Source organism: Excalfactoria chinensis, chromosome 2 (genome assembly GCF_039878825.1).
Source record: "Excalfactoria chinensis isolate bCotChi1 chromosome 2, bCotChi1.hap2, whole genome shotgun sequence".
Lineage (NCBI taxonomy): Eukaryota > Metazoa > Chordata > Aves > Galliformes > Phasianidae > Excalfactoria > Excalfactoria chinensis.
The window spans coordinates 32,932,135-32,953,666 of NC_092826.1; the positions used below are offsets into that span (position 1 = coordinate 32,932,135).

The window sequence follows — 21,532 nt, forward strand, 5'->3', positions numbered from 1 at the left end:
GTAAGTTACTCCTCATTAAAACAACTGTGGAATCAGATACTAACACGTCTCATTTGAAATTGATATTGGCTTGGACTTTGGCTGAAGCAAGGTGTGACGTGCTTTTTCTTCTTTACTGAATGCAAACTAGTTAGAAGTTTCAGTAAAATCACAACACCTCTAAACATTTTGTAGCTTTAAGTGGATATGGCGTTACACAAACTATCTGGGGAATAGATAAAATCAAAGCCTAATATTCATTATGCTTGATGCTGGGTTAATCTTTTGCTGCTTGTTTGGTTCATTTTTATGTGAAATTTGATTATTGCTAAAGGCACTGAAAATTCAGGTTTTGATTTTACATGTTTATAGAAAAACATGTTTGTAGACTTGCAGTCTGCATACTGGGTGTGAGACAACTACGGAGTTTCTGATCATCTTTATCAGTGCTGTAAAGGATGTACTGTTGTACATATTGGTGCGTGTATTCCTTTAAAGGCTGACTAGTCTAAAATTATTTGAAGGAAACAAGAGAAAATGTGATGAACCAAACCCTGTCTGCTTTCCACAGAGGAAATTTAAGTTTCCAGCTGAAAAGTTCTAAGATCGTTATCCTTAGAAGTTTTGTTCCTTGAGGCTTCTTTTTTTGTACTCTTATGCCTGTAACAAATCAGTGCATTTATGTTCTTGCCTTCTCTCTGCTCTAATTGATAGCAAACATTAATACTTTATATGTGTTTTTTTTAACAGGTATTTTGTACGTGTGGTGTAGGAAAAAATGAATTCCACTATGAGTGAGGAGCCTGATGCACTATCTGTAGTTAATCAACTCCGAGATCTAGCAGCTGATCCTTTGAATAGGCGAGCCATTGTTCAGGATCAAGGATGTCTGCCAGGTCTGATTCTGTTTTTGGACCATCCCAGCCCTCCAGTTGTTCATTCAGCTTTATTAGTAAGTATTCCAGAGAAAAGTTTGTATGTCATTAGGACGCTTTGTTCCTTTGTTTTTGTGTCTTTAAACAAGTAATGTAGAAGATAAGACCTGTTTTTACGGTAAATAACAATTCATTTTCACTTTTATAAAAGAAGCACACAATTCAAAAGTTGTTTAGCCATGTAGCATTATTCCAGGGGAATACACAGTAATTGGAAGAGATTAATTTGCTTTGCGTTTTTTCTCTAATACAGCCATTTCACTTTCATTGTGGAGGGAGGTAAGCATGCTTATATCTTTTTCTTTAGATGAAGCCCTGGAGCTTGGTGAATGTATGCAATCATTTCATGTTCACGTAAGAAAAGGATCATAAATTATAGGGCAGTGTTGGCTAGAGATGATTTCCCGAGGTCATGTAGTCTAATCCCATGGTCAAGCTGAGACAAATTAGAACACACTGCAGGATTGTGTTTGTTTAGATGCCCTGTAGCTTCTCAGGCACCCTGCTCCAGCATTTGGCCACCCTCATGTAAAATCTGTTGATGTCTAATCCAACTTTTTCCATTTGCTCTTCATTTCTGCTTGTTCGAAGTCATAAAGTTCTGATTTCTCATCCTAGATCCAAATTCTAAAAATGCATCTCTTTCATAGAAACAGGACAAACAAAAGATTTCCTTAGAACCCTGATTCAGTTCTCCTAATAAGATTTTTAAGTTAGTAAAAGCTGCCATTCTCTTTGTTTCATATCGTTTTTTCTTTATTTTAAATTACAAGCAGAGCTTTGACTTTTTACATTAAATTCTTCATTATTTTCTGTATCATTAACATTTAGTCTGTACTGTAGTTCAATGTATTTTTTTCATTTGTATTACTTCCGTAAGGAATATTTGTGCATTTCTTGTAATGACTCCAATGCTCTTCGGGACACAGGGAGCGACATCCCATAATCCAGGAGATGTGTATCCTGCTAATTGGTTTTCAAAGTAGCTTTGCCACAGCATTTGCCAGACTGGATGCTCTTCACTGGATGACTATTGAGTTGACGTTACAGTTCTTGGGAATATGCTGCACTGTTTTTCATTCTACTGTGGGTTCCTTAGGTCATGGAGGGTTTTGTTTGGTTCTCTCTTTTCCTTCCTTTGCTTCCTTGGGCTGCGTATTCTCACAGCCTGCATGAAACTTAGTAATCATTCTGTGATCACATTGCAAAAATTAACCCTACATTAAAAGAACTGAATGTGTCAGATCAATGAAGGGTAATCTAGTGTGTGGTACGGTTCCACAAACCCAGATGTTAATGAAGTGTTGTGGTAAAGACATCTTGATGGGTGAGAGACAGCTGTGTTGTTTTAATTAGTGGCAGCCTACAGGTAGAGTGAATTAAGGGGAGGGATTTAGAGGAGACCCTGACTGCAATCAGAAATTGCTATGAAAACAAGTTTTTGTCTGCTACCCAAACTATTTGTGTTTGTGACTTCCCGAACCTCGTAGGTACTGTAACTTTTAATTTCTTTGCTGATAGATTTTTAGTCATACTTTTTGATATTTTATCATTCTGAAATGTTTGTACCATGTCAGACTAGAGCCAGACTTCCTCAAAAGGTAATAGGGTGATCTTGAATTTTACCTACTCTGTGCTGAAGACAGTTTAGAAAGAAAGATAGGTGATTAATTAGCCATCTCTGAAGGGAATAAGGAGCACGTTATATTTGAAGCAGCTAGTGAGCAGCGTAGTTATTATATGACTTTATGTAAAGAATTAGAATTTACTTCTAAATCTTGCTGTCACAAAACTAATTTTATAGCCCATTGCATTTGTGAATTGCAAGATTTTCTGCATGTGGTTCTTGTACTTACATGACTAAAACAGATTGAAGCACAATGCAAAATACATCTTTAGAGGTTCCTTCTAAGAATAGTTTGACAGCACTGAGAATTGAGAGATGCGTTATGACTTGAAATTTCAACTGCAAGAGTATTGCGTTAAGAGTAACCATGTAGTTGTTGGCTGGAGTCAGCAGTGTGAAGTTTTCCAAAGTTTACTTCAAAAAACAAATAAACAAAGCCTTGGGCAACATGCAAGTGTTGGTTCCCAGCTGAGGTAACAGCAACCTAAGCAGCTGACTACTGCTGCTGTATCCTTATTCCTCTGCTTACATGGAGTGATTAATTACTTCAGCGTTAGATGTATTTTAAATTTTATAAACCTTTTTTTGATCTTATTGTTTCCAGTATTGGAATTGATCTTCAGAAGCTTATTAGTGTAGTAGACCTCTCTGTGGACAGTAGAAACTTGGTGGTGTGAATCCACAGAACTACTGGAAACACAGTGTATAATAAATTACATTAGATCTTGGAACATAGTAGTGTTGGCTGGAAAGGACTTCTGGAAGACATTTGCTTCCGCTTCCTGAACTGCCTTCGTAGAGGAAAAAAAAAGTTTTCATAGTGTCTAACCTGAACTTCTCTAATGACAGTTTTCCTTCTCCTTGTTATGTTTTCTGCTGCTGTAGAGGAATGTTTGTCTCCGTCATCTTTGTAAAGGCTCTGTGGGTTAGTTGTAGACATTCGCTTAGTATAAGCAAACCTGGCCTCTTGATTTTTTCTCGTAGATTGGATAGTCCTTTCTGTATATTTGAGAGTAAAACAATTCTTTTAATATTTACAGCATGTGATAATACTTTTACTAGAAATGGCATTGTGAATCTTTTGCAGTTTTACAGTGATAAAAAGAAATAATAACGTACTGGAAATATTGCTGATTTGTCCTTTTTATTTTAGGCTCTCCGTTATTTGGCAGAGTGCCGTGCCAACAGAGAAAAGATGAAAGGTGAATTGGGTATGATGCTCAGCTTACAGAATGTAATACAAAAGTAAGTTTATGTTGAGTTGTTGTATCCAAAGACAGTAAAAATATAACATGCTGTCGCAAAGTAAAATTTCAACTATCATTTTGTGTAGTGAATTTTTATTATTGCGTTCTTCCTGTCAATGTTGAGGTTGCAAGCAGTTAATGCTCTTTGTTTTGTAGTGTGACAAAGCAAGAATAGAATAAATAGTACTTTGAAAGTCATTTGCCAAACAACAGATTTCTGGCCCTTATTGCAAGTAGGTAATTTTGCCTCATCCCTTTAGGTTCTTTTGTAACCTAAATCATTTTATAAAGGTTTCTTGCTCTAGTGCATTTAATGGAAATGATTGCAATCTGTCATGTTTCTCTTTGTTTCCCACTTTTAGGAAAGGAAAGGGTGTATGCAATGTATTTCTCTTGATATGTTTTAGAAAGTTTGTATCTACAGGTTCATGTTCAGGAAATGTTTTACTGATGGAGAAGAAGTTAGTGAGGTTTAAGTGACAGGTTTTTATATTGGGTATATAAAAATAATCAAATTAAATCTTACAGTATTGGCATTTTTAAAGGACAAGAATAATTAAGTTAAATATACTGAAGACTCTGCTTGCTACTTTATAGTAACAGTAAAACTGGAATGTGTAGGTAGTATTAGAAGCATTTCTTGCAGGCCAATTTGCCTTTAGTGTAGATTAGTTGTCTATTTAAAGAAGTTTCTTAGCATCTTATGTAATCCACACGAAGATGGCGAAAGGGGAATAGTGTTTGTTATCAGCTTCTGTAGCTTACATAATAGTGCTGAGGAAACAGTCTTAATTAAAATTTTTGTTTAAATAATGTTATGGAAATTGCTTAGGCATCATTTCTTCTGTGTTTCAACTTGAAGCCTACAGAGGTTGGAAGCAAGGACAGGTAGCTCAGGAGCAGCACAGAAGAATTATCTGAGCAACCAAGGACTGGGCTAGTAAAGCTAAGGTCCTGATAGAATTAAATCTGGCCAGGACATCAGGGCCAACTGTAAGTACAGGGCTACTGTAAGTGAGCTAGTGGTAAAGGGCAAACTAGGGAAAATGTGTTTTCTCTGATTAGAAATGGGAGAGTTAATTATCTGGGATATGGAAAACACTGAGATTCTCAATGGCTTTTTTGCCTCATTTTTAACCAGGAAGCGCTCTCTAGCCACACTGTGCAAGCTGCAGAATGCAAAGGCAGGGTGTGAGAGAATTAAGAGCTATCCACTGTAGAAGGCCTTGTGGTGATCTAAGGTGCACAGATCCTCCAGAACCTGGTGGGATGCATCTACAGGTCCTAAGAGAACTGGCAGATGAAGCTGCTAACCCCACTATCCATCGTATTTGAGAAGTAGTAACAGCCTGTTGAAATTGCTACTAAGAAGGGGAAAAATAAAAACTCTTGTTTTATAAAAGGAGAAAAGAAAGGCTATGGGAATGACAGAGCACTCAAGATGATGGAACGGATTGTCCTGGTAACTGTGGTATATGGAAAACAAGGAGGTGATTAATGACAGCCAACAGGGCTTCACAAATGACAGATGTACAATGGTAGTACAGCACTGGGTGATAAGGGTAAATCAGCTGATGTCTTTTACCTGGATTTGTGCAAACTATTCTGACGCTGTCTCACATGAAGTCCTTGTTTCCAAATTAGGGAGACGTGGATTTGATGAATGGACCACTTAATGGGTAAGGAATTGACCGGTTGGTCACACTCAGAGAGTTTCAGTCAGTGGCTCAATGTCCAGGTGGAGACCAGTGGCAAGTGGCATTCCTCAGGGGTTAGTGCTAGGACCTGTGTTATTTAACACTTTGTCAGTGACACTGGCAGTGGGATTGAGTGCACACTCAGCAAGTTTACCAGCAACACCAGGGTGCATGCAAGGTTGACATGCTGGAGGGATGGGGTGCTGTCCAGAGAATCCTGGACAGGCTCAAGAAGTAGACCTGTATGAGCAACATATGGTTCAAAAAGGCTGGGTACAATGTGCTGCAACCCCAAGCACACATATAGGCTGAATGGAGAGAGTACTGACACCAGCCCTGAGGACAAGGAGTTGGGCTTGTTGGTGGTTGAGAAGCTCAACTTGAAGAGGCAAATTGTTCCTGCAGCCCCCAAAACAAACCATATCCTGAGCCACATCAAAAGAAATGTGACCAGCAAGGCAAGTGAGGCGATTCTCCTGCTCTGCTTTGCTGTTGTGAGGTGCTGCTTGCAATACTGGATTCAGCTCTGGGTTGTCAAGCATAAGAAGGATGTGAACCTGTTGGAATGAGTCCATAGGAGGTCATGAGGGTGAACAGATTGCTGAAACACCTCTCCTATGAAGACAGGCTAAGGGAGCTAGGCTTCTTCCTCCTGGAGATGAGGCGTCTGGGGAGAGCTTGTATGTAGCTTCCAGTACCTAAAAGAGGAAAGTTGGGGAGGGACTATCAGGGTGTGTGGTACCAGAACATGGGGTAGGGGCTTTGATCTGAAGGAGGGTAGATTTAGATTAGATATAAGGAAGAAATTCTTTACTGTGAATGTACTGAGGCACTGGAACAGGCCGTCCAGAGGAGCTGTTTTCAAGGCCAGGTTGGATGGGGCTTTGGGCAACCTGATCTAGTGAGAGGTTCCATGGCAGAGTTTCCAACATAGAGCTGGAACTAGATGATCTGTAAGATCAGTTTCAGTCCAAACAGTTCTGTGATTCAGGGATGAAAAGGGTATAAAGTTCAGAAGCTTGAAGAGGAGAGAAAAGATGGTTAAAAACTGGGTATCTTGTAGATTCATTTTTTTTCTAGAAAGCTCTTTGGCAAGAGCAAGAACATACATTTGATTTATGTGCTTGTAACATTTGGAATGTGTGATATGATGAAAATTTAAATATGTAGCATCTTCAAACACAAGACTTTGTCATGTGCTTGTCAGGATTTTCGGTTGTAATGCTGACAAGAAATGCTGAAGCTAAGTTTTGTTTTGCCCGGAGAAATATGGAGAAAGATGGTAAAAAGTGCTGAGAAGCTAGATGAAAAATCGTGTCACAAAAAAGAAAAGTCTGTGTTTTGTTTTTTTTCTCTGTTAGAAAGTCAGTAGGGGAGACAGCAAGGTCTTCTTCAGTTTTGCTCTGCAAAATGGAAAGTCTGTTTTCTAACGTGATTCCAGTTTCTCATAAAATGTCATCGTCCTTTGAACTGAAACTAAACATTAATAAATGCAGTAATAAATGCTGTGGTCTTGGTGACTTCATTCTGTACATTCCAGTGTGCTTTCTGGAATCTGAATATCTAACTCATCATTCCAATCCATAACTTAATTTGGATTTTTGAGGATTTTTTTCTGTTATCTTCCATAGCAGAACTTGTAGCCACTGGCTCATTTTTCTTGACAGGTTAAATGCATCCAGTGGTGTGAATTGTGCCTTTTTATCAAGAATTTTTTTAACTGTCACCATTTACTCTCATTGATTTCTCTCTTATGTGCATAATATTCGTGGGCTTTCCCTGTTCAGTGCTGTGATGAACTGTATTCCATCACTGTTGGTGTTAATAGTTTCCAAGCAGTGAGGTGTAGCTCGCTTGCACAAAGACTCGGTGTTGTGTATTAGGTGAAATACGGGGAATATCGGGCTGTTACACGACAGGCCCTTCTCCATTTCTGGAAGGATTGGTGGCATGTAATGCAGTAGGCGTACACGAAAGACATAGTTTATATAAGTGTTTGCTTCAATAAATCGCCGTTTTACCGCTCATCTCCTTGGTGTTACTTCGGTAATTGGCCTAGCTGTGAACTTCTAGGGAGTTAGGGTCCTAAAGTCATTAGCGGCCGTAAAGTCTTCAACTCGGGTTAACAACTATGCAGTTTGCATCCCTTAGACTTAATCCAGTTCATCACTGACCTAACAAACACTGAGCTTAGGATGTCAAGAGTTTTAGAATTACACTTCTGTTATGCTCGCCTTGAATTTTAAGTGACTTTTGATAAGCCCTTTAACTCTGTAATGAGATTTTAGGTTTACGAGTGGATTTTCTTGACAGCTATGTGTATCCCACCTACACCAAACTGATCTAACAGATCTGAAAATTTAAATGGTTGATGCCATCAACTAGAAAATAGCTGGCTTGCTAATTCAGTTTGTTTTAACAGTACAGTAGAACTTCAGTAACTGCCCCAGAGCCTTTTGTTGAGAATGAGATACAACCAATTGAAGGAAAACGTAGCGTTTATTTGAACTCTTTACCCCTGTATGTAAAGTACTTTTTCCTATGGAAGGTTACCTGTGATGAATGTTGGAACTGACTGCCACCTTTTTGTCTGAGAAGTGCTATCTGTAGTGCATCACAGAAAATGGACAGGAAATGGTTGTTTGAGAGACAGCCAGGTTTACCTGTAACTCTTTGAGGTACCAGCAGTTCTCATTTCATCGGCTTAGTGGTTCCCTAGTAGTCTTGGGTCAGCGTTTTGATACTCATTTATGCTAAGTGTTACAGGTCAACTGTGAACATAGCTTTGTTTCTTAAAATGAACAGTCAGCTGACTCCATTTCACATAAGGAATAAAGGATAATTTTTAGGTTCAAAGTCAATGACATTTCAAAATATATGAATACTATTTATTTTGTGAACAGAAGAATAACATTTCAGGTTTAGAGACTGGAGCAGCAATAAGAAATGTCAGCTCTGAGGAGTACAGAATAAAGATCTGAAAAGAGAGAGAGATATTTAGGATGCTTTTTCAAACTAAACTTGGTTTGCAACTTGTTTGACTGAGATACTTCATATAAAAGGCTTTATAAACTTCTGTGTTTTCTAGGGCATATGAGAAGCTGTTTGAGTTCCGTAGAATATTTCAGGACACACTTTGAATATTAAAAAATCCTTTTCCTTCCTTCCATACTTGCTGCTTTTCTTATCAGGGAAAGTTTCTTCTTTGTGCATCCAGATCTGCTTAGTTGTAGGTGAAGTTTGATGCATCTTTGAGTTTTGCTGTCTAGAGTAAGAAGTGTGGTGGAAAGAAATCAGACCTTTAAAATCCTTGCATAGAGGATTCCACTGGAACAGGCTGCCCAGGGGGGTTGTGGAGTCTCCTTTTCTGGTGATATTCAAGTCCCTCTTGGACGCCTACCTGTGCGACTGGTGTAGGGAGCCTGCTTTGGCAGGGGGGTTGGACTCGATGATCTCTGGAGGTCCCTTCCAACCCCTATGATTCTGTGATTCCAAGTGTCTTTTTTCTTTTTTTCTTTTTAATCATTCATTTTTTATCAAAAATGTTTGTCTTGCGTTTGACTGAGAACTTGTATGTGTACAAACGTTTGTGTAAATAAATAAAAAGGAGAGTAGAGGTGGATGTTCATTGAAGAAATGCATTTCATTGCATTCTAGTAGTCATCAGCAGTTATTTAATATTGAAAACTGGTTTGGTTGCTGGCTTTATGAATTGTATGGAGTAGTTAATGTGTCCGTATGGACTTTATAAAATGTTATTAGCAGCTTCTAGAATTAAAATTAATTAGGATTTATAGCCTACAAGGAAATATACTAATTAGTGTTCGGAGTAAAAGTGACTTTTCATGGACAGTAAAGGTCAAAGTTTATAATTTTTCTTGATCTTTATGAGGAGCATAATGGAACATAAATATAACTAACGTGTATTTAAAAAAAACAACACAAAAAACAATGAGTCAGTAGATACTGAATAGCTCTTATTATGGAATAGGAAATTACTGAGGGTAAAATTCCAATTAGTTGGCTAAAAGAGCTTTTCAAGATAGTCTTCCTTTGCCAGGGTGTCAGATTTAACAAGCTGAACTAAATCCAGTGCATTAATCAGCTCTTTCAATTTATTACTTGCCTAAGAAGATTAGGGCAATTAATATGTGCTTAATTAGAGTCCCTTGCAGATACGGTAAAATACATGCAGTCTATAATTGCTGACTTCTTACTCCATTTTAATTTTTGGTTGTCTTAATTACCTATACTTTTTGAAAATTTAATTATTCATTGAAACCAGCCAAGTTTAAATTTACGATGTGAAAATAATAATAAAAAAACCACCACAACAGAACGGAGTAGTATTTGCTGAAGTGAAAACAGTAGGAATGTGGCATCACAACAGCTTTGCCATCGTAGTTGTATGACATGCTTTGTCTCCTTTGTGAGAAAGAAAGAATGGCTTGGATGGACAGGGTAAAGGCCATGTATTAATTAACAAGAAAGCAAATCACGTCTTTAAAGGGATGTGTGGTGGTGGAGGGGATGTTCCCATATCATAACGGGCCGCAGGATAATATTTTGTGCGCAAATGTAGCTACAAAAATTCTGACAACTTTCCACATTCTGCATTTATGAATTTATGCTATTGATTGGAGTACTTAAATTCTAATATGAAAATGAGAAAGAAATTGTTCTTTATGGATTGCAGAGATTTTAATTTTCTGTATGTGAATTGGTAGTTTGGTCAGTTTTGGTATTTATTGTGTGGGGTTTGTTTTGTTTATTTAACATTGAAATGGAGAAATGACTGAGGATTGGGTAGTGTGAAACTTGGTTCTGTTGCATGATTGTTTTAGAACTGTTCTGTACTGTTCTGAGTTGTCTTCTCTCTGAAAATCATTGTTTTCCTGTGTCTTTAATATTCCTTGATCAGAAGGTTAAAAAATGTTGTTTCCAGAAATTAATTTACATTGCATCGCCTGGATGTCTTTTATCTTTTCCATACTTCCATTCCTGGCCTGGAAGATGCTCTATTCCCTGTTCTCCTTCCTCATCTTTCCTTTCCTGTTATCTTTCCAAGCATACATGCTTTACCTGCTCTGTTTTGTTTTGTCTATTAGAAATGAAGTGCTTCTAGGAAATTATATCCTTGGTTGTTACTGCATCTCTTTGGGCTGTGGGGTTCCAGCCTATTCAGTGCTGTAACAATGTGCTTATTAATAATAGATGGTCACAGCAGGAAGACATCTGCAGGCTGCTTCATTCAGTGTTGTTAAGCAAAGTGGCCAAATATCCCACTCCTCTGTGTCTCAGTTTCCATAAGGAATGGCTTTTCACCTATTTTGTTAATCTTACGTTTCAGAAGTTTGGAAAAGCATCTTGTGTCGAAACCAAAAAAAACCAAACCCACAGCCCTATACACAGTGAAGTATTATAAGCAAAATCAATATGTCCTCTATAAACACACCGTTATATTTGTTCTGAGTGGTCGAATACTACTTTTGTCAGCTAAACAACTTCCTGGTATTTGGAGATTATATGTAGGATGGAGTGGAAGGATCAGGGAGCAGATGTGTTCAATGTCATAGGCTACCAACCTCACTATGGCATATATATATACATATATACATATATACATATATATGTGTATATGTGTAGTCAAGGTTTTTGCTCTGTTAGTTTATGAGTTGTGGCAAACAATGAAGAATTCAGTAATTGTTTTAAAAACGTTTTTTAAATATTTTTGTATTCTCGTAATATACTTAGTGTTACAAAAGGCAATAGGGAGCTATGAACTCAACACAGATTCAGACACAGATGCAAATATATATGTAACAAAATATATATAACAAATAAAACACAAAAAGCATTAGGTAATAAATTGATGTGGCATCCAAAAACTTTGGACATCAGCTGTGGTGTAATGGACTTTCTGGGAGAGAACATTAATTATTTTTGTGGGATTAACAAACTACAGTGTAAAGGCTCAGTAGCTGAATGTCATTTGTAAGAACAGTCCCAAGACTTGATGGCCAGTGGTTCAGATGCAAGTAGTCATTTAAATTTCAAAGCATGGACTAGTATTTTTCAGGGTTTAATGGAAGTTGGCAGTTAAAAACCTGCTCTCAACCATTATTCTGAGGGGTGCAGTTCAGGGGAAGGTGTGTCGCTTTGATATTTTCTTTTGATGTGTGTGTGGAGTTGGTCACAGAAGAGTCTGAATGTGTGACCAAATGGAAGGATCTGTACTCTGTGCACTATAACATGCAATGGACTTTGTTTACTTTCAACATTATTCTTTTCATCTTGGGACTTTCTTGCAGTCAAAGTGGTATTAGTCAAGTCATCCTTTATTCTGCACAGCCTGTTTGCTTACTGTGCTCTTCGCAGTCAGTATTGTGTCTTCTTCAACCATTGAAGTGGTTTTCAGCCTTGAAATCAGGCTTTTTTGTGTGTTTGTACTCTTTTCATTCATGTGTTACTTTTCTGTAATTCCAGTTAGACATTCCTATCTCAGTTTGGTTTTACTTTCTGCTTCTACCATATGACCTTCCACTTGATATCTGGCATGTGCATCACAGCTGTTGGTTGTGTGGCTTTTCATCGTTTGGACTCTGTCTCAGAAACCATGGTTCAGTATTTATTGTTGGTAAAGAGTGGGCAACAATCGTAATTGCTTGCAGTGCTTTTTACTCAGAAGTGAAGAACTGAGTTGGGAATTTTGAAAATGATCTGGTAGTTTTTCATTGGAGGCAAGAAATATGAAGAATATTGAAGAATAAAGAACTTTGAAACTGCAAAAAAGTGTGTAAAGTATAAAATACTGGTAAGGATTTAAATACACTTGAGTTAAATGTTTCAGCCAATTTCTTCCTTATGTAGAAACTTTCTGGAGCATAAAGTTAACTGTTTGACAAAACAGTGTGAGCTTAAGGTGTTTTTTAACTCATATTTTTTCAGCAGACTTTGTATTTAAACAAATAATGGTCTCTTGAAGCACTGTGGGCTTGAATATTAAAAAAATGAAGTTATCTGCAGTCTTGCAAGAGTCCCTGTGCTAAACAGTATGATCTAAATTTATATTGAATATTGTGTACCGTATGGCAAGAAAAAAAATGACTATTGTGTTGAATTTAAGTGCATCAAAACTTGCTTGATGTGGCATGCCAAAAGGAAAATGTTCTGTTTTTGTAGTGGGATGCAGTACTGAGGTGGGAGGGAAAAGATTTTATGTGGATTGGCAGAAGAGACAGGAATAGTGGCAACTCAGGGTGCCTTTAACACTCAATAAACCTTGTAGTCAGCTGATGTCGAAGTGTTTTAGAAATAGTGACCTTCGCTGGTTGCTATTGAGTTTACAAGAAAAAGTGCTGAGGTGGGTTCTTCAATGATACGCTGACTTTTCCTGACAGCTCACTAAAATAAAGAGCAAAGGAAGCTTAAGGTGCTTTGAAATGAAAATAGCAAATGTTATTGTCAAGTATTTAATGCTGCGGTTGTGGATTGACAGTATTGTAGTCTAGTGCCATTTATCTGTGGAAAGGGAGGAGGTAGATACTTATCTCTGCAAGGTTTCTCATCTCTCTTGCCAGTATCAGATGTCTGCTTTTGGATTGCTGTATGCAGATGATGCTTGTCCCTGGCTTTTGACCTTCATGCAAAGTGTCTGTACAAAAGAAAAGAAACATGCTGTCCTTTTGGCTGGCATCAAAGCTGCTGGTAATACTGGTTCGCTTTATAAAACAGACATAACGAACAACAACCTCACAATGAATTGCAAACAGGTAGTTCGAGACAGAAACAAGATGTCTAAATTAGTCATTGCTTTCATAGTTACCTACTTCAAGTTTCTGCTGAATAGGTAAATATTAACTATATCGACAAATATATAGAAGACAAAGCTTCTGTACAAATAAGCCTGTGAAGACCAGATCTGTTTTTTTGCTCCTCTGCAGGTTGGTGCTGTAGTTTAACTCTTGTTGTTTACGCAATCTATGTTCAAGGAAACCTCAGTTTGCAACCTATTTCATTTTTTTTTCACTTTGTCCAAAATAAATGAATAAATAAATCAGGGAAATAAACAGCTGAAATTTAGTACTCAAAAATTGAGCTGTTTCTGTAGGTTTATAAGGATTTTCTATAAAACGATGTGCTATCATTATGTATTACTGTGGGACAAAGTGGCATTAGAATACGTGGTAGTACAGCAAGTGGCATTTGGCTTCTTGCATTTTCCTGAAATCTTATGGACAAAGCCTAAATTCAGTACTGCCAATATTTCTACCTGATGGCTACAACATTATCATGGGGAAGGATTACCTTTCTAATTCCGGCATTTGATATCTTGCAGTGGAAAGGACCGAAGAGCAACGTTACCCTTAAGATTCTTTTTTAACGCGAGTGCAATTTGCTGAAGCCATGTAATGAACATGATTTGTCATATAAGGCCATTAAATAATTACTGTTCATTAGCAGGCAAGATGTTAAGACTAGCTACTGTGAAATTTGAAGTGGAGTTTGTGTCTGCTATGCAGACTCGTGTCTAGCAAATGCTACTCTAAAGCCTTTTGAGTTTAGTTGAGTAACAGGCCTGGATTTTTTCCCTTTTTTTTTTCCTCTTTTCTTGTGATGGAGAATATGTCCATATGGTAGAAAGCAAGCTGTGGAAGATCAAAAGTTGATCTCCATTTAGCATATAAATAGCAAGAGTTGAACAAAATTGGATGAATAGATGGGTTAAGCATATGGCATATGTTCAAATCTGTTATCCCATTCTTGTAAGTATGTTCTCTTCTTGTGATCAGAGGACAATAGAATAAATCAAGGGAACAGTCTAAGCACTTGGTAATTATTCTGTTTGCTAGATGTTTAAGATTGTATTGTGGTCACTGACTTCACCATAGCTAATGAATTATACTTCGATTTTACTCAGATTTGCAACTTGTGTATAATAATTACAGTGTAGGTCTGCTTTTTTATTTTTGTTTGTTTTTTTAACAGTCTTGAGACCATCGGTCATGATATTTACATGATATTTCTCTGAATTTCTAAGATCAGATTTAAGTTGAGCTGGAAGTGCCTCTGGGAAATGCAGTCTTCATTCCTAACATTGGTAAAGCATCTCTTGTTTTTAGTACAAAATCCCCTTGAAGACATCTGGTTTCCTCTTTCTTTTCCAGCCATTTCCTAGCTTAGTATCTCGTGGTCAAGTTCTCAGGGCCAGTAGTGCAAGTAGAGACTGGAAGACTAGCATCTTGCAAGTCTGGAAAGCACTCTAGGAAATTCTGTCCCTGCCTTGTTTACATTGTGTGCAAGCTTTGGGGTAAATAAAGGTGATGTATAGCTAGCGCTTGGCTGATACCATTAGGGTGCTGTCACATGCACAACTGCACTCAGACATTGAGCAGTCTAGCTGCTTGATTTCTGGATTTAGAGGCTTGTAGTGTTGCAGCTCTGAGTGTCACTTCAGACTTCCCAGTCCTATTGACTCTACTGTTTTCTTTATGAAATGATTTCTGATCATTAATCTGCTGATACGTTGCTTTTGGATAGGTAAGCATCCTGCTTTCCACATATGTCAGAATTCTAACGTATTTTAATGAAAGTGGGTGATAATCTTCGACAACTGCGTTACGATGTTATCTGGCTTTTACTGTGTGTTTTGGGGCTAGAGGAAACTGAACAAGTGGTGTACTAGAAGGGATAGCATGGTGCTAGCACCTTCCTGGGACTGTGTGAAAGTGTACATTGAAGTAGTACTCCTTTTTTGAATTGCTTTCAAATGCCTTCCCTGTTGCCTGGAATGAGTCAGGAGAGCAGCCATACGCTTGTGAGACCAACATATCATGGGATGCACAAAAAGCACACAAGAAAGAGCAACATTCTTGGAGATAAGAAAGAATCCTGCCCTGGCACTGGAGCAGAACAGCCCGAAAAAACAGCCAGATCAGATAACTGTCTTGAAACAGATTGCTTTTTCTCTAATACCATGCTCTTTCTTTAGGCTTGTCATTCATGCTCAAAGTTTTCATCAAAACCGTGTCAATCACTGTGTCTCACTTCTAGAATCAAGGATTAGTGTTGTGTTTTTTTTTCTCTCATGGAATATAGCAGTTCTTTGCAATTTACTCCTCCTTTGGGTAGCAGCAGTTTCTGTCTTTGAATATAAGGAGAATGAACTCTGAAAGAAATTGGTCACCTGGAAATAAAATATATCAGTGTTCTTAAGGGCATAATACAGTTGTGTTTGCCCAATAAATTTGGAAAGAATTCAAGCCAATCCATTAATTTCTGGCTTGTGGGGTTTTTTTGTTTTTCTTTCCATTTAGGATACCACATTTACTGCAATGAATGATATTACAGAAATCTTGGAATTGTTTTCACTTTCAATTCACGTTAGATGTGTATGAGTAGGCTAATTAATATGGCATTCAGTTGAACTTTCTAAAGGTTTTCACAGAATTGTGGAACAGCTGAAGCTGGCAAGACCTCTAGGTCCATCTGGTACGAATCCTCCTTAAGCAGGGACACTGTCCGGGCAGCTTTTGGAGAAGGGTGAGATTCTGCATCCCCTTTAGGCAGCCTATTTCCTGATGTTCCAGCAGACACTTCGTATTTCTGTTTGTGCTCATTGCCTCTTGTTCTTTCGCTGGGCACTGCTAAAAAGAGCCAAGCTCAACTTTGCATAAAATCATCCCCAGCCTTTTTTTTTTCTTTAGATTGAACAACCTCAGTTTTGGGCCTACCTAAACAAGCACTCCAGGTGTGGCCCCTCACCAGAAGGGATGAATTACCTCCCATGACCTGCTGACAAGACTTTGCCTAATGCAGCACAGGATACCATTAGCCTTCTGTTTTGTCAAGGGTATACTGCTGGTTCTTGTTCAAGTTGGTGTCCACCAGCACGTTTTGTACCGAGTTACTTTCCAGCTGCGTGGTCACAGCATCTACTTATGCCGGGGGTTGATCCTTTGCAGGTGCAGGACTCTGCACTTCTCCTTGTTGAGCATCAAGTTCTTGTCTGCCAGTTTCTCCAGCCTGTCAAGGTCCCTCTTGTTGGCAGCACGACTCTGGTGAGTTGGACCCTGTCCACCCAGTTCTGTGTCATCTGCAAACTTTCTGAGGTTTCACTCTATCATCCAGACCATTAGCAAAGGTGTTGAACAGAACTGGACCTGGTATGAACTGCTGGGGTATGCAGCCTGCAGTCAGACTTTGTGCTGACCATCACACTCTGGGCCAAGTAAGTCTTCTGTTTGGTATGTCAGTGCTGACTGCTCTTAATCACCTTCTTCATGTTTTTGGAAATTGATTAGGATTGATTAGCTGCTCCTCTACCTTGCCAGGGATCGACCAGCTTGTAGTTCTGTGGGTTGTCCTTCTTGCCTTTGTTGAAGATGAATGTGACAGTTGCTTTCCTAGTTTTTCTAGTTCCCCAGCACCTACATCAGCTGCAGTGATGATTCAAAGACTTTCAGGAACCTTGAATTCTTGTCACAAGTTGATTAGATACAACCAAAAGCAGTGTCATTGTATAAATGTGTCTGGGCTTTAAGTATGGAATTAAATGACACAAGTCCTTTTGATAGAATCTGAGATGTCACTGAATCTCTGGCAAACCCTCCCTAATTTGAAATTCTCCAGTGTCTAGGCTATAAGTTCAGTAGAATGTTCTAATGAAATTCCATTACAATATTTCTGCTATTGGTTTATTCTTCAAAAGCGTAATGTATGCCATTAAGGAAATGCACATAATGGTTTCTGTGCATCTATACATGCACACACATACATGTAAATACATAAAATACATACATAAAAATATATAAAAATATTTGTGTCCTGTGTTTTCCCTGTTTGGAGAAAGACTGTTACATTAGTCTTCCTCAACCTTTATACTTCCAAAAGAAGAAGCACAGCTGTCTACATTATATTTATGTCAGATATTACTGCATAGGGAGGGCTGTTGGGCGTATTCTGTTATCACTTATGATGCTGTATGTGTGCTTAGATCACATGCTGACGATACAACCATAATGCTATGTGCTGCTTACCCATTCTATCCAAGCACGCATACTTTATGCACATCAAATATACCTTTGGAGTTGTGGCCATTAGTGTTCTTGTTAAGTCCTGTCGTAAAATATTGAGTCCTGATTTTAAAAATATCTTAAAAACATCTGCAGCATTTGGACCGCATTTATAAGGTTATTTTTAATTCCAAAGAAAATGAGAAATGTTTCTTTTATCCTCTTCTCACAGATACAGCACATGTCACATGGATTCTGTGTCCATCATACTTACACAGCCAGCTTTGAGTAAGCATAAAGGAAGGACAGGCAGCAATCTAGGATGACAGGAATTCAAGAAGACAGTTAAAATTAAAGGTTTGGGTTTCTGACAGGCATCTTCTAAATCTTGCTGAAGTAATGTAAGATGTTACCGCCAACTTCTTTCTTACTCTCACTTTACTCCAGCCAGAGACTATCGTTTCCCTAGCAGCAGAAGGCTAGGTACTACATAGTGACTCAGTAGTAAGTTCCTAAGCTTTCTGTGGTGATGAAGTACCATACAAGAGAAATGGCAGAAAAATAAGCAGGAGTTTGCTTCTGCTGCTCTGGCAGTGGTGGGAGGCTGGATTGAATGGCTATGAGTAAGGCTGTCAGAAACCACTGAAACACAGTTGATGAGAGGGGCTTGTAGTGGTGTCTTCGAAACCCTCATCTCTTAAAGTTTCATTTTTTTTCCTCATTTCAGGCAACAAAAGCCCAGCCCATGTGTCATTTTTCTAAAATGCTTTTGTTATTCTGATATTTTTCAATTTTACATGTAGTTTTGTTGGTTTTTGTCTTCTTACATATATAGTGCATAAAAACAGTGTTGAGCACCACTTTGGTTTAACAGTGAAGAGGGTTTATTAGACTTGTTTATTTACAGATGGATGTTTTCCTAAGGGAAATTAAGGCTTCTTTTCTTGTGAATTATGGACAGAACAAGTTGAAATCTTCATGAATTTTCAACCGTTGTTTCTATGAATTGATTTAAGCATTTTATTTCCTCGGTAGAAAGTCAGAGCATGTATTTAAAAATTGCATGTGTGCTAAAGTGCTTTGCTATTTCAGGTCTTGGTTGTTTCTTTATTATAATTAGGTTTAGGCAATGACTTGTTATTCCCCTTTTTTCCTTGAATTCTAATGTTCACTAATGTTCTGAGTGACCACAAGAACTCAGGTTTTCTTCTCTGAAGGGGTGCTGCCTAAATCAGTGTGCACAGAAGGAAAAGGGAAGAAGTCTAACAGATAGTCCCGCAGGTTGTGAATTCATAGAATGACTAAGGTTGGAGGAGGCCGCTATGATCATCTACTCCAGCTTTCAACCCATCCACTCTGTGCCCACTAACCCGTGTTCCTCATTGCCACAACTACATGGTTCTTGAACATTTCCAGGGATGGTGACTCTTAAGGCTTCCCTGCACAGCATGTTCCAATGCATTATCACTCACTGAGAAGAAATTTCTCCTCATATCCAACCAATTCTTAATGTGCTTGCTTTGGTGTTCTTTCTTGGACATGTGTTAGGATGGAGAAGATGTTTAACATATGGTAGTTAAGAAAGTAAAATAGGAAACAAAAAAATAATAATTCTAAATGTACTTGTTAATTATTTGGTTTTTGCTAAAGAAAACAGCAAAGCTCTGATTCATTGTTTTAAGATTAACTGCATGCTCATGGTGTATTAATTTTGTTTCTGAACATGGATTTGAATCAGTGTTGTAATTAAAATAAGGATGAGTTTGGACAATGAATTTATATTCTCTATTAAAATTAGTTTTCATTAATCATAAGGAACTAATATATGTTCAGACTATATCTGCATTTTTCTATCTAAGAAGTGCATATCCTTTAGATTTTTAAGATAATCTGGGATTCTACTTAGTTGTTGCTCAACAACTTTTGAGAAGAAAACATTTGCGAAGGTTACAGTTCCATGGAGAGAGAATTTGTATTATGTAATGTTGGAAGTAGGGAAAAAAAATGTATCTCAAAACAATTGAGGCTTTTTATTTGAAAGCAAACAAGCCTTGATGTGACTGAAGTAACGTTAGTGTGCTGAGAATCTACTGCTGCTTTTTGTTTCCAGTTGTCCAGCTAATGTGAACTGTATTCTCATAGTTTAAGAACCATGATTTGTTTATGGTTATGTAAGAATTAAAGCAGCTTAAAAATTTGCAGTGTGAGTAATGAGGAAATAGATTTCTGTAATTCCAAGCCCCACTAAAGTTTCAGTCGTAGCTTTCAGTCTCTCATTTGTATGACGCCTTGTAAGGAGTGAAAACAAGCATGACCGAGTTCTGTTCAGTTGATAGTGCTAAAATGGAAATGGTAGAACAGGAACTCACAAGTACAAAAGTGGCCTAAAGACTCTCATTTTCAACTAGATACAGACAACAGACAGCGGTTGAATATGCTATACATTGTCTCAAGTACTGTTGGATATTTTTTTTGTTTTCCTTTTTAGAAGTCCTGTTTGACATTGTTGCTATGTATTGACTGTGTAATTGTATTTTTGTAGCATGTGGAATATAGCATTTCAGTTGGTAGGACAGCTGAAGAACTAATGTAAAAATAAATCTTTACGCGTCTCAATCCCTTTTTCTTTAAGGACCACTACGCCTGGAGAGACTAAACTTCTGGCTTCTGAAGTCTATGACATCCTGCAGTCTTCCAACATGTCAGACATGGACAATGTGAATGAAATGAATTATCGTCGACGGAAAGCACAGTTTTTCCTTGGCAGCACAAATAAACGTGCTAAGACAGTGGTTTTACATATAGATGGCCTTGATGATTCGGTAAGGAAACCCTCTGTGCTTGTGTAAATAAGGCGTACTGTACTGAGATGTGTTCTGCACACACAGGTAACATGGTCGAGCTAGTTGTGTGTGTGATAATCATCAGCAGTTTCTTTGAATTATGTTTCATACCGCAGGATTGATATAAAATCTTGCATAAATGGAACATACTCAGAATGTAGAAGGACATTTTTAAGGCAAGTTTCCTTTTTTAACTACTGTAAAAACTATTTTGTTCCTGCTTTTCCTTTCTTTTCTTTTTCAAGAAAGAGTGGAATAAACAAGGTACCTTTGGCAGTTTCAGTATCTTGTGCTTGTAGCAGTCTTAATAAAGGAAAAGTTTACTTATATGCAAGAGATCGAAATAGCATTTTTTATTTGCCTTAATTTGGAAACACTGGTGTTTTGAGTTGGTTTTGCTACATCTTTTCATTGACTGTGAGATCTTTTCTACTGTAGTGACCAGAATGGCATTTGAGTTAATGAGGTCTCACTGAGTCTTTATATAATGTCAGAATTACTTCTACGGATTTATCTACCATACCCCTGTAGATAACACCCCAGGGCCATGTTTGCCTTTTTACGGCTGCCAAACAGCATGTAGACTGTTTAAGCATGTTATCCACAAGTGCCCTCCGGACTCTGTATCTTTGGTTTTGTACCCATTTTAAATGATCAAACCTGATCCTTTGCTTTGTTGCTTTGCGTTTTGCCAAGTAAGCGTGTCCACAAGCCCAGTTTATCAACAGCAACGCTCGTCGTACTGTTTTCATAAGATCGTAGTTAATTGCTTTAGAAATAACATGCTGTTCTAGCTCACTTTATGCAATGTAAATATTTTTTACAGTTCTGTCTGTCCACCCCTTGCTCTGCCTATAAAGGCAGCTCTTTGTCAAGACTGTTGTTTTTTGTACTCTGAAGTGTTTGTGTCCCGTTTTGTTATTTTTTTGGTTGGGTTTTTTTCTTTTTTTTTTTTCATTGAGTGGTTTTTGTTTTTATGCTTGTGATCGGTTTATTTACTCATTGGTCTTTCCAAGAAAGAAATTTCATCCGCTTTGACTGTGAGTTTAGTTGTGCTAATTGTAGTCCAATTCTATTTTAAAAGCATTTTTTTATGTGTACTTTGATAAATGCAACCTGAGCATAAAACCTTGAGTCTTACGTTTCAGATGTTGAGACAGAGGTATTTGCTGCTACTCTGAAAAAGTGTA

At 37.8% G+C, this 21,532-nt stretch overlaps 1 protein-coding gene across 1 annotated transcript in view; it reads left to right on the forward strand.

Annotated features, from left to right (window-relative positions):
- ARMC1 (armadillo repeat containing 1) overlaps window positions 1–21,532 on the forward strand; it is a 32,147-nt gene that overhangs the window by 1,479 nt on the left and 9,136 nt on the right. Inside the window, exons 2-4 of the mRNA XM_072329759.1 lie at window positions 730–931; window positions 3,695–3,786; window positions 20,132–20,321. Coding sequence (XP_072185860.1) covers window positions 758–931; window positions 3,695–3,786; window positions 20,132–20,321 — 456 coding nt within the window. The 5' untranslated portion in view covers window positions 730–757. The remainder of the gene's footprint in view (window positions 1–729; window positions 932–3,694; window positions 3,787–20,131; window positions 20,322–21,532) is intronic.